This window comes from Bison bison, unplaced genomic scaffold (genome assembly GCF_000754665.1).
Source record: "Bison bison bison isolate TAMUID 2011002044 unplaced genomic scaffold, Bison_UMD1.0 scf7180017864270, whole genome shotgun sequence".
In the NCBI taxonomy this organism is placed as follows: Eukaryota; Metazoa; Chordata; class Mammalia; order Artiodactyla; family Bovidae; genus Bison; species Bison bison.
The window spans coordinates 3,174,537-3,191,533 of NW_011494842.1; the positions used below are offsets into that span (position 1 = coordinate 3,174,537).

A 16,997-nucleotide genomic window follows, 5' to 3' on the forward strand; every position below is an offset into this window, starting at 1 on the left:
TGATGGTGAAACTGAAACTCCAATACTTTGGCCACCTGATGTGAAGAACTGACTCACTGGAAAAGACCCTGATGCTGGGAAAGATTGAAGATGGGAGTAGAAGGGGATGACAGAGGGTTTGATGGTTGGGTGGCATCACTGACTCAATGGACATGAGTTTGAGTAAGCTCTGCAAGTTGGTGATGGACAGGGAGACCTGGTTGCTCCAGTCCATGGGGTTGCAAAGAGTTGGACATGAAGGAGCAACTGAACTGAATACACATACAGAAAATTTTACCAATCATAAGCTCTTGTGGTAGGCTGAAGCTATCTTTCACCTATCAGGCTGGTACTACTTAACATTCATTACTTCACATACTTTTGGAACAACAGGGAAGCCTGGCATGCATGCAGTCCATAGGGTTGCAAATGGTCGGACACAACTGAGTGACTGAACTGACCTGAGCTGTGGACATTATTTTTCCAGTAACAGGAAGAAAACAGTGATCTCTTAACTCTTTTCATTTTTGCGGTCCTCTCTGTTTTTACCAATTTCTCTTTCTTCCATTTCTCTCTTCCCTCTCTCAGCTCTAACTGCCACAGTTTGTTCTGGGTTGCAAGATGCCAGAGGGGAGTGAGTCTATAGATGCAGAAGTTTGCAAGTAAGTGCAAGTTGGTGGCAGTTGTAACCAGTGTCAGCAGGAGGCTCATTGCCCAAATGTGGTCCTGCAGGCAGGCACTGAGGCGTGCTCTTTAGCAACTTCTCAAAGCTCAGATTTGAGACCAAAAAGTAGAGGTTCTGCCTCAGAGGGCTACGGAGCAGCCTGAATGGACTCAAGCTCTAATTGTCCTCATGGTTTTCCCTGCAGGACAGCACTATGGGATGGAGTCAACCAGCCAACATTAGGGTCCCACGTCCACCGCAACCTGTGATGGAAGTCCAGCCCCCATCTTACCCCTCAGTTTCCTTCATCTCCCAAGTGAAACTGCAGAAATAATAGTGTCTAGTTCTTGGAATAATTAAAGTTAGGTGAGAAATGTGACCCCAAACAAGCACTGATTCTAGCAACTGTCTCATTATTTGTAATCATTATAAGGTTCTGACTTGGATACATCGATGTAGGTGACTTCTGCATTAATTAGTTTCAAGCAAATGCTTTTCAAACTTTTGAGAGCAACACATTAGTGAGTCATGAAGTCAATTTAGTAGATAATCAGCACTGAAAAAAAATGGAATAGAATAATAATTTTGAAAAAACAGAAGACACTGCATATAAATATCTAATGTAAAATGTGTTGCTCACTGTGCTCTGAGGTCAAGTGAATTTGAAACAAGACTTGAAGCAAAACAAATATAACAAATGGAAAATTTTCCCCGACTGTCCTCTCTGTTCCATTCATTCTGCCCCTTTCAGATAAAGAAAACAGAACCCCAGGGTTTTTGGAAACCAGCTGTAATGAGAGCAATTTTTCTTTTAAAGATTGATATAATGATACAATGTATCAATTGTACAATGATACAATTAATACAATGTCTGTTCCCTGCAGGACATTGATAAATATAATATTTATTTTTTTATTTCTTTAATTTTATAATGGAACATAGTTGATTAACAATGATGTGTTACTCGCAAGTGTATTTTGGTAATGCATGAGCCTGCTGGGCTGATATAGAAACTCAGAGGCAGTGGTTAGAAAGAGTTCATTCAAAAATCTCCATGTGCTACCACTTCCCAGGTATATGGGGCAAAGGATGGAGGCTTGTTAGGACTAACCAGGCCAAGGGTTCCATTTGTGTTTTTGTCTGAAACTTTTTCTATAGTTTAAGTACCCAGAACTATGACAGATGGCCAGAAGGCCTTCATGGTTCCTTTACTTCTATAAACCTGTCACTTAAAATTCTGACTTTAAGTAATGCTTGAGGAGAAAACCTCATCATGTTTAGTCTTCCGAAGTGAGTGAAGAAATGTGAAATCATTTTGAATTCTCATGTTTGTAAAACATTATAGAGTTTGTCAACGTTTATGGATTTCTGTGTCCATTTCCACTGTCTTTTCATGAATATGTTCAATGTATGTATATATAGCTTTGTATTGGTAGCCAAATACAATGAAAGCAAAACATAATACTAATTAAAAACATATGGGGAAACCAGGCTTGGAAGCAGAATTAGGTTACTTGAACTGGTATTTGAAATTTATGCCCAAGGAACTGGTTTATCACTAACTTGTAGGATATACATTTTTCCCCCCTGGTATCATTTACTATGGAGAAACCACTTATAAATAATCATGATAGTGTAATTGTATATGTTGCTGTTGGTTTAGGTTATTTTATTTGGTATTTCCTTTTGTAATATTAGGAGCCATTCATTATAAATACCTTTAGTTCCAACAGAATTAGCCACCTAATATTAATCAGAGAAAAAGATTATTTAGAAAATATGACTCAACATAGACCATGGGGTAATTTTCCTCTTTGCATCATGATTTCCATTGAAATATATCTGTAGTGCTAATTATAGAAATTGTAGGAATCCCACAGAGAGCTTTATTGGAATCAAAACCATACACTCTGAGTTGTATGTCTATAAGCTAATGCATAGCAGATCACCATTTTGATTATATTGGCTAATGTGTATCTCTGTAGTATCTTTAAAGAAAGATAGAAAAGAATAAAATATCTGTATCTGTTTGTAGTTAGATAAGTACGCTTGCCTGGGAAATCCCATGGACAGAGGAGCCTGGTAGGCTACAGTCCATGGGGTAGCGAAGAGTCGGACACGACTGAGCGACTTCACTTTCACTTTTCACTTTCATGCATTGGAGAAGGAAATGGCAACCCGCTCCAGTGTTCTTGCCTGGAGAATCCCAGGGACAGAGGAGCCTGGTGGGCTGCCGTCTATGGGGTCGCACAGAGTCAGACACAACTGATGTGACTTAGCAGCAGCAGCATAGACATATGTATCATAGATACAGCATAGATCTGTATCTATACAAATTTGCATAAATATCATGATAGTTTCATTGTATATGGTCTTTTTTGCAATGGTAAATGTCTATTATTCTCTCCTGAACTTTTGGTACTTGTGGGTTTGGAGGTTACAAATAGTGATCTAGGGGCTGAGAATGTTTTGGGATTCGAATATAGTTGCATGGGTTAAGCCTGAAGGTGGATGATGGAGAGGTCCTGAATTAGCGTGTGATCACATTGTTAGAGTTCTTCCTAGGAGACTCATAGCCAAATTCCTTTCAACCACTTGTTCCCTCTGAGACCCTAGACAAATTATCGAAATTCCTAAATCTGAATGGATCAGCCCTGGGATTTCTTTGGAGGGAATGATGCTGAAGCTGAAACTCCAGTACTTTGGCCACCTCATGCGAAGAATTGACTCATTGAAAAAGACTCTGATGCTGGGAGGGAGTGGGGGCAGGAGGAGAAGGGGACGACAGAGGATGAGATGGCTGGATGGCATCACTGACTTGATGGACGTGAGACTGAGTGAACTCCGGGAGTTGGTGATGGACAGGGAGGCCTGGCATGCTGTGAAGCATGGGGTCGCAAAGAGTTGGACACGACTGAGCGACTGAACTGAACTGAACTGAAATCTGAATGGAGTAAATAATAACTTTAGAAAATGTGTTTCCCATCCCCTCATTACAGGTAGATTAGCAGACATATTAAAGACCAAGGGGAGGTAACTAAATCCAAGGATAAATATGTTTCACTTAGATTGGGACAGCCAATACAGTAGATTGCTAACTATCCTTGGTGAATCCAACTTTGAATATAAACATACTCATACACACCCTTCTCACAATAACTGTGAACTCAATCATGTGACTTGCTTTGTCCAATGGGGCATTAGAAAATATAGCAGAAGCAGACACTTGATAAATTCTTGTTTACTGGGGAATAACTGCTAGGGATGTTGCTATGATCATGAAAGATACAGGGTTTACTGCTGCAGAGGTCATGTGAAGGAGAACTCAGCCAACTGTGCTTGCTAACCACAACCTGAACAGATCAGCGTTGGTCTCACCACCAGATGACTGTAACCACCCAAGCAATACCAACAGAAGAATCACCTAAGTGAGTAAAGCCCAATGAGAAGAATTGTGATCAAATTATTATTTCAAGTTTTGGGTTGGTTTGTTATTTGTAATAGATACCTGATATCTTCAGTTATCTGGTAGGATAAATATTTTAGGCTGTTGTTATTGAAACCAATAAATGATACCTAGGAGTGAACAATCTTACAAATTAAAAACATGCACCACTTGCAGATAAATGAGTTAAAATAGCGTGTGCACATAGCATAATCAGAAAACAGATTTAAAAACTGAATAGCAAACATAGAGTTGTCTTTGTGAACAAATTTTCCATGTTAGATTACTACTTCGTGGTGTATACAGAAAATCAATATATGTTACATTGCCTTCTCCATATGTGACATATATATATATATATAACTTACTGAAACATGATTTTCTGTGGAGCATATGCTGGAAAGTCTTGCACAAGGATTCTTCACTTTGGGTAATGGTCCTACAGGTGCACTGCCCTTGAAGGATGGTCCCAAGGGTACCAATGTAAGCCGCTTTGCAGTCATCACTTCCAGAGCAAGTGAGGTCTTGCTTGCTTAAGGTACCAATGCATGTCTCATCCTCATGGCACTTTCTCATCACATGCTGCCAGCACTTGGCCTGGAATATTCTATAGCGCCTCCTGGAAAGAGTCAGGAAATGGAATGAGTCTCTGCATATCATTAGTTCACACTAACATGTAGTGATATCTCACCTGACAAAGAAAGAAAGAAAGAAAGTGAAGTCACTCAGCCGCGTCCGATTCTGCGACTCCATGGACCATAGCTTACCAGGCTCCTCCATGCATGGGATTTTCCAGGCAAGAGTACTGGAGTGGGGTGCCATCTTCTCCAGGGGATCTTCCCAACCCAAGGATCCTGCATTGCAGGCAGATGCTTTACCCTCTGAGCCACCTGACATAAAACAAAATGCCTTCTGGGTGCTTCTAAACATAGCTGGAAACTAAGTTTGTATATTCAAACATCCTAATAGAGAGTGTGGAAGAAAAATTAGAGAAATCTTGTGAATTATTTTCCTTTCGTGATGAAAGACAGAGGCTAAGTTTAGGATTCCCTGGATGACTCTTCCTTCCTTATTAATTTTATTTCAGTGGGTGATGATTTGCAGTACGAACTACTTGGGAGATTTATTAGCAATAATTTTTGAAGCAGAATGTGGTTTTGAGACTATATTTGACCATTACCTCCCACCAAGTGATCTCAGAAAAGACTCCTGACTTTTCATGAGAGTTCTCCCATAGGATGGGAGGTCTGTGCTCTTTCTCAATGTTTCTAAGCAGACTAATTAGAATTAACATTAATGCTCTGGGGTTCTCTGGCAACATGAGCTAATTTAAAGCAAAACATGAGTTTATTTGATGGGCTGAGATAATCTGCTAGAACCACATCCATTCATAACTTTTCTGACTACATATTTCATTCTTGCTGTCTTAATCTTGAATAGAAGTCTGGATAATGTACAATAATTTCATATTTGGAACTTTCACAGTAAGAAGATATCTACTCAGTGGAACCAAAGATATTAATCTTTGTCTTTAATATTTATCACCTATAATTATTTTTCCTTTTCTTGAATAAATCACTATAAAATATGCATGCAAAGCCTCTGAGTATATGTCATTTGTCCTGACTTTACTTGCTATCATGATGTTCAGTTCAGTTGCTCAGTCATGTCCGACTCTTTGCAACTCTGTGAATCGCAGCACGCCAGGCCTCCCTGTCCATCACCATCTCCCAGAGTTCACTCAAACTCATGTCCATTGAGTCAGTGATGCCATCCAGCCATCTCATCCTCTGTTGTCTCCTTCTCCTCCTGCCCCCAATCCCTCGCAGCATCAGAGTCTTTTCCGAAGAGTCAACTCTTCGCATGAGGTGGCCAAAGTATTGGAGTTTCAGATTTAGCATCAGTCCTTCCAGACTGGTTGGATCTCCTTGCAGTCCAAGGGACTCTCAAGAGTCTTCTCCAATACCACAGTTCAAAAGCATCAATTCTTCCACGCTCAGCTTTCTTCACAGTCCAGCTCTCACATCCATACACGACCACTGGATGTTACTCTGCTTAAATCCATAAATCGCATCATTTTCAATAATCTTGTATTTTAAGTCATCTTAAAGGAATCAGCTTTTAAATACAATGGTAAAATTAATAATATTTACATTTATATTTAAGAAAATATTGCAAATATTTGAGCATATAATTCTGAATCCAGAAGAACAAGTATGTTTCTTTAATGCAATTAAGAATTGTATATAAAATGCCATCTAAATGTAAGCACTGGAAGTATTGATTGTCATTTATGAGGTTGACAGGTGCCATTTATTCTTTCTTAAATGTATGTTTTATAAAGTTTAAGTTACATTATTTATGTCTTCATAAAAGTTAATTCATTCAAAAATGTTTTGAAATTTTGAAAAACTGACTGAAGGATATTTAATTAAAAATAAAAATATAATAAAAACTTTTTGGTTTACTCATTATCTAAATCATTTAAAAAATAAATATGACAAATTTTTTATATTATAGGAATTGTGCTTTATGTTTTAAATGCTTTGATGTGTAACTGTTTTATTATCCTTATTTTCTAGATATTCTTCAGTTTCTTATTCTGGTTTTTTATTTGAAACATTAACTATCTAAGAGAGTAATTTTTAAAATAGCGTCGATCATTTTGTTTTAGTTTTGCTATAAATTTCTCGTTACATTGTAAGCCATAAGAGAATGTGGTCTGTGTGATTTCTGCATATAGAATGTATTACATTTACTTTTATGGCCTAATATATAGTCAAACTTTGTGAATATTCTCTGGCACTTAAACATGTTTATGGTGAAGTTTTGTTTCTAAAAAAGTAGGTAACATTTCTTCTAAGCAAACATTTTTTTCACTACTTTCTGGAGCTTATGCATATGAAAAAACATAATTTCCTATAAATCCCTAAACACTTATAATTGACAAAATATAATCTCACTTTCCAGTGTATATATCTGTATTGAGCAAAATTAATTGAAAAAAATAGTATTTATATCACCTTCTTTGGCCTTTTCAAATAGAGGAGTTTTAAGACCTGTCACAAATTGAGGATTCTTGTACAGGGACATAAGTTGTATTTTAAAACCTAACCGTTCTGCTTTGCTCCAGATATAAGCACTTTTGCAGGAAAGATATATGATAAAGTCTTAACACTCTCACTGAAGAAGTTGTTTTTCATTGGGAGTTTTTTTTTTTCCATCTGAATTACATTAACGATAATTTAATAAAAATACTGGAAATCTCCCTAAGGCAAAATCTGCTTGAGCAAATGACAGAATTTGTCTTTTCATCTTGACAACTAATATTGTGTAATATTTCCATCTCCTCTATAAAGTATTCATTAAGAGACTATTTGCACATGGTGAAAAGAAATAGAATACACACAGTCCTTAATCCCTGAATTAATGTATAAAAGATAGAAATTACATAAAAAGAGACATGTATCTGTATATTAAAGCATTATACACATTAAGTACAAGACACTTTAAAATGGAGGGAAATGAGGTGACATTTTAAAAATTAATTTATTTTAATCGGAAGCTAATTACTTTACAATATTGTAGTGGTTTTTGCCATACATTGACATGAATCAACCAGGGGTGTAGATGTGTCCATCATGTTCTAGACCCTGCACTACGCACTTTGGAGAGGTCATGAAATCCAGGATTCCTTGTAGAGGAAAAGTATCAACTCTGTACCAGTTAATCTGAGAAAGTGTTGATGCCAAGGTGAGGTGCATGCAAGAGTGTATGTTTCAGAATCCATCACAGAGCTTCTCAAAGGTCTATAGCAGCAGACTCCATCACTCTCATTAAAATATTTTATTTTATAGGGAAGCTCAGTTAAGTCATGCTTAGAAAATTGAGTACAAATCACTCCAAGGTAATAAGGTAGAATATTCAGTGCCTTGGCACTGGAATCAGGTAAAGCTGGGTACCCACCATGGAGACATCTGGCATTTTTACATGGATTACTTAAAAAAACAAAAAGTGTTCCCTAGCTGGTTAAAATGTTATTTGGTTTCACTGTTAGTGTAGATAGATGTATGATAGATAGTAATATTCTATGAGAATATTAGTGTAAGCAAACATTTTTAACATTTTTCTTGATTGTATGTGATACCATTATTTTATTACACCTAAAATCACTTTTCGGAAATTAAGTTATTGTTTTCATTAAATGCATTTTATTTATTTATTTTTTTTTTTGTCATTGAGCTTAAGACTAATTCCAAACACATTAGGGGAATTAAAAGGTGCAAAAAGTCTGCATCTTTGAATCAATGAAATACAATAGTTCACTTAATAAGAATTTTTGAGCTTTAAATTAGTTTGAAAAATGTAAACTGCATTATAAAAATAGTTTTTGCTATTAATTTTAGTATTATCTGAAGAGAAATAATTAGTAAACTTTAACTGATAAACATCTACAGGAAAAGATCCTCAAACAAAACTTTCTTAAGAATTTTGGCATTCTCTATGGTAAGTTGAAGGAAAAAAAAAAAAACAAGCATTTTGCTGAGATCGTCACCCTTTATGTTATAGAATGTACATTATGAGGAAGTAGTTGTCTTTTTTGACAAATATTTGCAAGACCTGGAGTTACTTTGCAAGCTGGAATGACTGACAGTGAAGGTGTGAGGAGAGTTAAAGTTGAAGGAAAGCACTTTACCAAGAACCAGCCCTTTAGGAAATGATGTCATTACATCTCGGTTTTCAGTGGTTCAAGCAGGTGACCAAAGTGACAAATTCCTCCTTGAGCCCCTCCTCCACACTAAATGTTTACTTTGATCTTTGAATGAATTCACTATATATGGAGTTTTATTCATTTGAAGACAATTAAACAATACTGTCCCTGATAGGAAGTACTGGGCAAGCAAACAAGTATAAATTATCTTGGGATGATTATCCTGGGAAGCAGAAGATTCATCCCATAATTATACAGCTGAATGATGGTTTTTAAAGGAAGCTCCTTTAACGTGGTAACACCAATGTTACAGATAGTTTTGATTTTATTCTTTCCTCCATCTTCTTACTCATTTCCAAAGAGGTCCGCTTCACTGTGGCTTTCTTACCACACCAAACATCAATTTGCCTTGAATTTTTAAGGAAATGTGTTTATCGAAGACCACAGTGAGGAAAAGAGAAAGTCAGGGTGTTGGATTCAATTTATGATTCCCAGGAGAAGTTACCTGCAAAGGTAAAGTCTAGCTTTCACTAGCAGCCGGAGTGGAAATTTTAATAAGTTGGGCAGATCATTCACACCTCTGCTCAAAATCCCTCAACATCGCTCTGCTTTCTCAGAGTAAATCCTATCTCCTGTTCCTCTCCGCCTTGTACACGCTCTCCTCCTTGCATGAGAGCCTGCCACGTTCATTTTTTCCCCGGCGCTGGCTCATCCTTTTGTCTGGGATCTCTTATTTCTGAAACTCACTGAGAGAAGCTCATTTTCTCGCTTCTTCAGCTCCCGTAAAATGTCTCTCCTGGGGCCATCCCACTGACACTGCAATTCTTTTATTCTTTCTGCCTTTCACACTCCCCTTATTACACACGCATATGTGTGTGCTTGTGAATCTCCAGAGTACTCATCATCATACAATATAAGACTGTTAGTCACTCAGCTGTGTCCAACTCTTTGTGACCCCATTAATTTCCCACCAGGCTCCTCTGTCCATGGAATTCTCCAGGCAAGAAAACTGGAGTGGGTAGCCATTCTCTTCTCCAGAGCAGCTCCCTGACCCAAGGATTGAACTGAGATCTCCTGCGTTGCAGGCACATTCTTTACCATCTTAGGCACCAGGGAAGCCCATTTACAACTGCGTGAAAAATACACACTTTTCCTATTTATTTTCTATCTACACCTACTGAATACATTCCACAGGGCAAGCATTTTGTATCTTGTAACCAGATGCGTAAAATAGTACTAGATGGCTGGTAATTGCTTTTTGAATAAACAAGTAAATGACTAACATTACTGCCCTGAGAATCCAGGGTGAGAGGTTGGGAAGAGGGGAAGGGGTGCATTACTGACCTTACGACACATGTGTGCGAGGGAATCCGAACTTTAGCTCCTCCCTCAACTCCATCCCAAAACACAAAAGATTTATTGTGGAGTTTGAAGAGTCACCTCATCAGAATCCTGAGAGGTTATCAGCCTTATATAATCAAACCCCCAAAGCCAATAATAAAACTGACACATAAACCAGGTCTATTAAGCAATTCATGAGTCTCACTTGAATCTGTAATTTTATTAATAATGCTATTTCATGATTACCCAATCCTGACATAATGATTTTTTTTTCAATTTCCAAAACATATTATGCATTTGAGTCTCCAAAAGAATACTACACACGTCCCAGAGATTCAAAACTACAAATTCTGTGGCTTTGTTTACGTCATGTTGGATGATGGTGGGAACTCTAGCTAATGGAATGAGATCAAGTGTTGGGGCTGAAGTGTAACAAATAAGGTGCCAAATCAGAAAGCAGGGTACACGTGTTTTTACTCACCTGCATAATTCATCATCTTGGCAGCTGTGAATTACATCGAGGCAGGTGGGGGTTGGAACTCTGTTCACTGCACATGGCCTGCTGTGGAGTGCTTCTCTGGACTGTTGACAAGGCTCATCAGCGGGAGCACAGTCACAGAAAGCCAACATCTGGGCAATGTTAAACGGCATATTTTGATAGAAGAAGCGGATGGCTGCTTGGCAGTGTTTCACATCACACAGCTTTCCATCCGCTGAGCAAGCTTTCAGGTAAAGGGCCAGCTGGGCATTGCAGAGTGCATCCCCAATGCAAACCTCTGCCACTTCCAGGCAGGACTGAACCCCTCTGCCTCCTAGAAGGAAGGGTATGTCCAGGTTGTGGAAAAGTAAACAGAGAGCTGTGCATACAGAATCTGCATAACACCACGAGAAATCCGTGAGCAAAATACAACAATGTGCCCATACATTGCTTTTGGCAAGTAGTCCTATTTATTTTGTTTACTTTTTTTTTCGGAGTTGGAATAAACTTACTGGTCCTGAGCAGTGGGTTACTTGAACCATCTTTCATCTACACTGGACATGTATTATGATCCAGAAGTGGTGGGGAGTGTATAGGACCAAAACTGAACTGCAGGAAAAAATCCTTGAGCCCAAGTTTATCACATGCAAACAATACATCTTTAGAAATTGGATTTGAATCTAGCTGATGGTGTGTTCAGTGGCTCAAATCAAAATGATCCTTATTCTATTGAACTTTTTATTTGAAGGAGAAATAGTGACTAACGTTTCCATGTAGCTATTCCAACGTGTAAAAATGTTCACATTTTGGATCTAGTCTTTGTTTTTAATTGTAAGTATTTCTCCCCATAACTGTAAATAAATGATAGATAAGCAAAATAGATGCTTTGAAATATTAGTGGAAGAAATGCAATGATTTGTTGCATTTTCTAGTATTAGAACAGTTAAAGTTCACATGACTCATTTTGTAATGACATATCTTGAAGAAGCCTAGTAACTACATTTTAAGTTATATTGTCCAGTATTCACAATGCAAATCAAAATGACTATTTATAAACATTACCGTGATAGGAAAGAGTAGTCAGATTCCACTTGTATTTATTATCCTCTTTTATGTTATCTAGAAGGAAAAGAAAGAGACTATTTTATTAGTGAACAATTTTCTAAATTTAATAGGAGAATGTAGACAACATTTGTCAATGTGTACTCTGATAAAAATACATATAAGCTCATGTAACCCTTATTTAACCTTGGTACACAGAATTAGTGAGGTACAGATGAAGAAAAATAAACCACTGTAACATCATTCAAGTCAGTTAAACAGCTCTGCTCTGAGTATTCAGTTACTCGAAAATTTAAACAAATGCTAATGACTAGGCCATGTGCAGAGAAGTAAACAGAGAGTCTGTCTGGGGAGAAAGAACAGAAGAAATATTGTCTGAACCAAAAAAGCTCTCCCCAGTAAGGTCTTAATTAGATTGAAAGGCAATTTAAAGACTATTTCCACCTCTGACTATCTTAGCTTCCCAGAGTTTTTAGGAATTATAATTATAGAATTGGAGAGGTTGATGACCATCTAATTCTAAAAATCTTTCATTCAGGAAGCATTGGTCAAATTCCCACTATGTACCAGGTGCCATATTGAAGACAAATTTTCAGTTCCTGTTGTCAAGACTTATATAGGAAATGGAGACATAAAAATGAAATCAAAATAAAATAGAAGTAACAGACACAGGCATAAAGTGATAGGGGAAGACTATGATCAGATTTTTATTTTAAAATGAAAATTCATTTTTTTGCTGCTGGCTGTTGATTAAGATATTGGCTTCCATTACAGGTTTTTGATCAGGAGATTGATTTCTGCTATGGCATGTGTCTCTTGATTCAACTTGTCCCGACTTGAGCTGTCTGTCCAAGCTCCCTGCCTGCCCATCTATGCACATATATGATGGTACAATCATAAAACAATTCTTTTTACCCCCAAGGGTGTCAGACTTTCCAGACTCTTTGCGTTGTTTCATCTGTTCTCATCATACATGGTTTTCATATCTCTACTGGTTATGTCTCAGCTAAAGAATCACTGTCTCTTCAGGAACCCACCTTCCTACGCTTCAGAGAAGTTCCTTCTTCTGTTCCATATTGAATGAAATCCCAATAAGCAAATTTCTAAGAATCTCATAGCTTTTTTAACAGATACAAAAGTCTAGGCTAGCTAGACTTTCTATGATAGGTTAATAGCTGTGCTTTGGCACTGTTTAGTACGACTGTGCCACTGTTTACAACATATTCAAGAAACTATCATTAAAATATAAATAAACACTGAATTCACTTATTGTTATGAACTAAATTGTTTGCTTCCAAGATTCATAAGTTGAAGCCCTAAATCCTGATATAACTGTATTGGGAGATGGTGTCTCTAGGGAAGTAATTAAGATGAAATGATGTCCTAAATGTAGGGCCCTGATCTGGTAGGATTAGTGTTCTCATAAAAAGAGACATTAGCAAATTTCCTCACTCTTCCCTGGCCACGTGTATACCCCATGGGAATGTCCTGTAAGGACCTGGCAAGAAACCAAGAAATTTGCAAGCCAGAAAGAGAGCGCTCACCAGAAACTGACCCTGCTGGACTTTGATCTGGAACTTCCAGTCTCCAGAATGATGAGGAAATAAATTTCTGTTGTTCAAGCCATCCAACCTCTGGTATTTTACTAGGGCAGCCCAAGTGGACTAATCCACTCAAAATACTAGCAATTCTTACAAAAACAATTATTTTATCATGAGGAAACAAATTCTATCTTGGATCCATATTATTTTATGTAATACGAGTAATGCACTATAATAAATTGTTTGCACATTAAATTCTAATTTCATATAGTGCACACATAGGTATATTCACATTTTTTTTCTGGAGAATATTTTAAACTGTAGCTTAATTGCTGAAAAGGAGCTAAAGAGCAGTATGTCATGGGAACACAGAGAAGCATGGGCCCACCAGAACTACATCTCTGTTGTATGATCATACATATCAAATAAAGCACAGTGTTTATACAAACCACATCTTTATCCATTCATCTGTTGATGGACATTTAGCTTTCTTACATGTCCTGGCTATCGTAAATGGTGTTGCAATGAACACTGGGGTGCATATGTCTTTTTGAACTATGGTTTTCTCAGGGTATATGCCCAGAAGTGGGATTTTTGTCATATGGTAGCTCTATTTTTAGTTTCTTAAGGAGCCTCCATACTGTTCTTCATTGTGATTGTACATATATACAATGGAATATTACTCAGCCATTAAAAAAGATAAAAATTGGGCCATCTGTAGACATATGGATGGACTAGAGTCTGTCATGTAGAGTGAAGTAAGATGGAAAGAGAAACAGAAATATTGTGTATTAACGCATATATGTGGACTCTAGAAAAATGATACAGATGAACCCATTTTTCAAGGTAGGAATAGAGACACAGGCATAGAGAACAGTTATGTGGACATGGAGCAAAGAGGGATAAACGGAGAGATTGGGATTGATGTGTGTGCATTGACATGTGTAAAATAGGTGGCTGGCGGGAAGCTGCTACGTAGCTTGGGGAGCTTAGCTTGGTGTTCTGTGGTGACCTAGATGGATGGGATGGGGTTGATAGGTGCGAGAGAGGTCCAAGAGGGAAGGGAGATACACACACACACACACACACACATGTGATTGATTTCATTGTACAGCAGAAACTAACACACCATTGTAAAGCAACTATACTGTAGTTTAAAAACACAGTGTTCCCTCTTCTTGATCCACTAATATTGAAATATATGCAGGCTCTGCTATCTTCTCACCCTTCTACTTCTCTAGTCCAAGAAACCATGCATTTCTATGTTGACCTCATCTACTGCCATGATCCCATTTGCCATCCACCAGTGAATGACCTCCTGATTTATACCTGCTGCACAGATCTCATTTCTATGTGTCATGCAAAGCATTTTAGGCTACAGTTCCACACTGAGAACTGTCTATTTGATATCTCCACTTGCGTATCTAATAAACATTTCATACTTACCACATCCCAGACTGACTCCTGACCTCTCCTCTGTCCCACTCCCAAAACCTCTTCTTCCTACAGTTGTTCCATGTTAGTCAATGAAAATAATGGCAACCACATCCTTTCTAATTACTCAGGACAAAAGCCTTGGAATAAATATTGATTCTCTTTTGTTGTTGCAGCCCCATGTGATCCACTCATATCAAGCATACTAAGAATCTGACAGCTGTCCACACTGTTCCAAGACCCATCATCTTTTTGCTGCATCATTATATAAACTTCCTAATCAGTCTTCCTACTTGGGCATTTGCTTCTCTTCAGTCAATTGTCAACACAAAATCCAGAGTTTTCCTCTTAAAGATATACCTCAGACCATGACACTACTCTGGCTCAAACCCCTCAATGGTTTCCTGGATCACTTAGAGTAAGAGCCAAAGATTTTGAAATGACCTACAAAGCCCTTCACCATCCTGGCCCTATTTTATTTCTGGTCTCATCTCCTGCATCTCATCCCCTGCTCTCTCATCTCTACCCCTAGTGTCATCTTTGCTCTTCGTCAAGACCATTCCCAGCTCACCTTGAGCTATTTCTGCTTCCCAAAGTTCTCTTTCCCCAAATACCCACATGACTCATCCCTTGCCTCTTTCTATCTTTACTCAAACATTAATTTCTTCAGAACGACTTCCTGGCCATCGTATTAAAATTACAAACCACCCACTCAGACTTCCTTTGTCCCCTATCTGTATTATTTTCCTCCTTAGCATTCATACTGTTTATTTTTACTTTTTAATTTAATTTATTTTTAATATTTTATTGGAGTACAGTTAATTTACAATGTTGTATTTGTTTCAGGTGTACAGCAAAGTGGTTCAGTTATACATTTACACATAGTCATTCTTTTCCAGGTTCTTCTTCCACATAGATTATTACAGAATTTTGGGTAGAGTTTCCTGTGCTACACAGTAGGTCCTTGTTGGTTACTTATTTTATATATAGTAGTGTGTGTTTATGTTAATCCCAAGCTCCTAATTTATGGCCCCATCCCACCATATTTCCCCTTTGGTAGTACTCATTCTGTCATACCATTTAAAATATACCCTCCAAATCTTTATCTTCTTAATAGGCTCTTACTGATGCTTTTGAACTGTGGTGTTGGAGAAGACTCTTGAGAGTCCCAAGGAGATCCAACCAGTCCATCCTAAAGGAGATCAGTCCTGGGTGTTCATTGGAAGGACTGATGTTGAAGCTAAAACTCCAGTACTGTGGCCATCTGATGGGAAGAGCTGACTCATTTGAAAAGACCCTGATGCTGGGAAAGATTGAGGGCAGGAGGAGAAGGGGACGACAGAGGATGAGATGGTTGGATGGCATCACCGACTTGATGGACATGAGTTTGGGTGGGCTCTGGGAGTTGGTGATGGACAGGGAGGCCTGGCGTGCTACAGTCCATGGGGTTGCAAAGAGTCAGACAAGACTGAGCGACTGAACTAAACTGAACTGAACAGCCTACTACTAAGATCCCCGCTTTGGGGATCTTGGTCCTCACTTCCGCAACCGCTGGTCTTTGTCCAGCAGTGCCCCATCCAAAGGGAGTTGCCACACCCAGGGGGACAGACTTTTCCAGGGGACAGCTCCTATGTTAGGACTAGTCTATTTGAGGGGCTCAAAGAGGCAGCATCTCTAAAGGGCCATTCCAGGGCTAAACTTCTTGTGGAGTCAACTCAGCTTGCTGTGGTCATTGCCTTGCATTTCAATTTGCCCCACCCCCTAATCCTGCTTTTCCCACTTCATCCTAGATTTTGTTCCTGAGCCCCCAGCCTAATACTATTTTGTATGCAAACTTCTGTCTCAGTGTCTGTTTCCAAAGAAACTAACCGAGACACTCCTCAGTTAAGAATATAAGGTCCTAAAGAACAATGATTTGTGTCTGTGTAATTTTTGTTTGCTTTGTTAACTGCTTTTTCCCCAGGTCTTAGAACACAGCCAAGGACATGGTAGGCACCAAAGAAATATCTGTTATATAAATAAATAATCATCCCTTACTATATTATCTATTTCTTTAATTTTTAAATCCCTTAAAAATAATACGTTTTTAAAATAAAGGGCAGTGTTATTATTATTGCATTGTTTTTTTTAATCAACCAGACTTAGGACTTAGCACATTTTCACTGTCTTATAAGTACTTGTTCAATGAATGGATGAATAAAACACATTATTTTAAAACATTTTGGCATTTCCATCTTTCTTCATAATCCCTTTTAGACATAGTCATAGTAATATATATATTTTTTAAATGTTCACTTTCTGGGAGAAACACAGGCAGAAATGAGAGAGCTGGGACAGAAATT

General features: G+C 38.0%; 1 protein-coding gene across 1 annotated transcript in view; it reads right to left on the bottom strand.

Moving 5' to 3' along the window:
- GFRAL (GDNF family receptor alpha like) overlaps positions 1–16,997 on the bottom strand; it is a 71,149-nt gene that overhangs the window by 39,258 nt on the left and 14,894 nt on the right. Inside the window, exons 4-6 of the mRNA XM_010848539.1 lie at positions 11,681–11,737; positions 10,622–10,952; positions 4,457–4,707 (exon numbers count right to left, since the gene is read on the bottom strand). Of these exons, the coding sequence (XP_010846841.1) occupies positions 4,457–4,707; positions 10,622–10,952; positions 11,681–11,737 (639 nt within the window). The remainder of the gene's footprint in view (positions 1–4,456; positions 4,708–10,621; positions 10,953–11,680; positions 11,738–16,997) is intronic.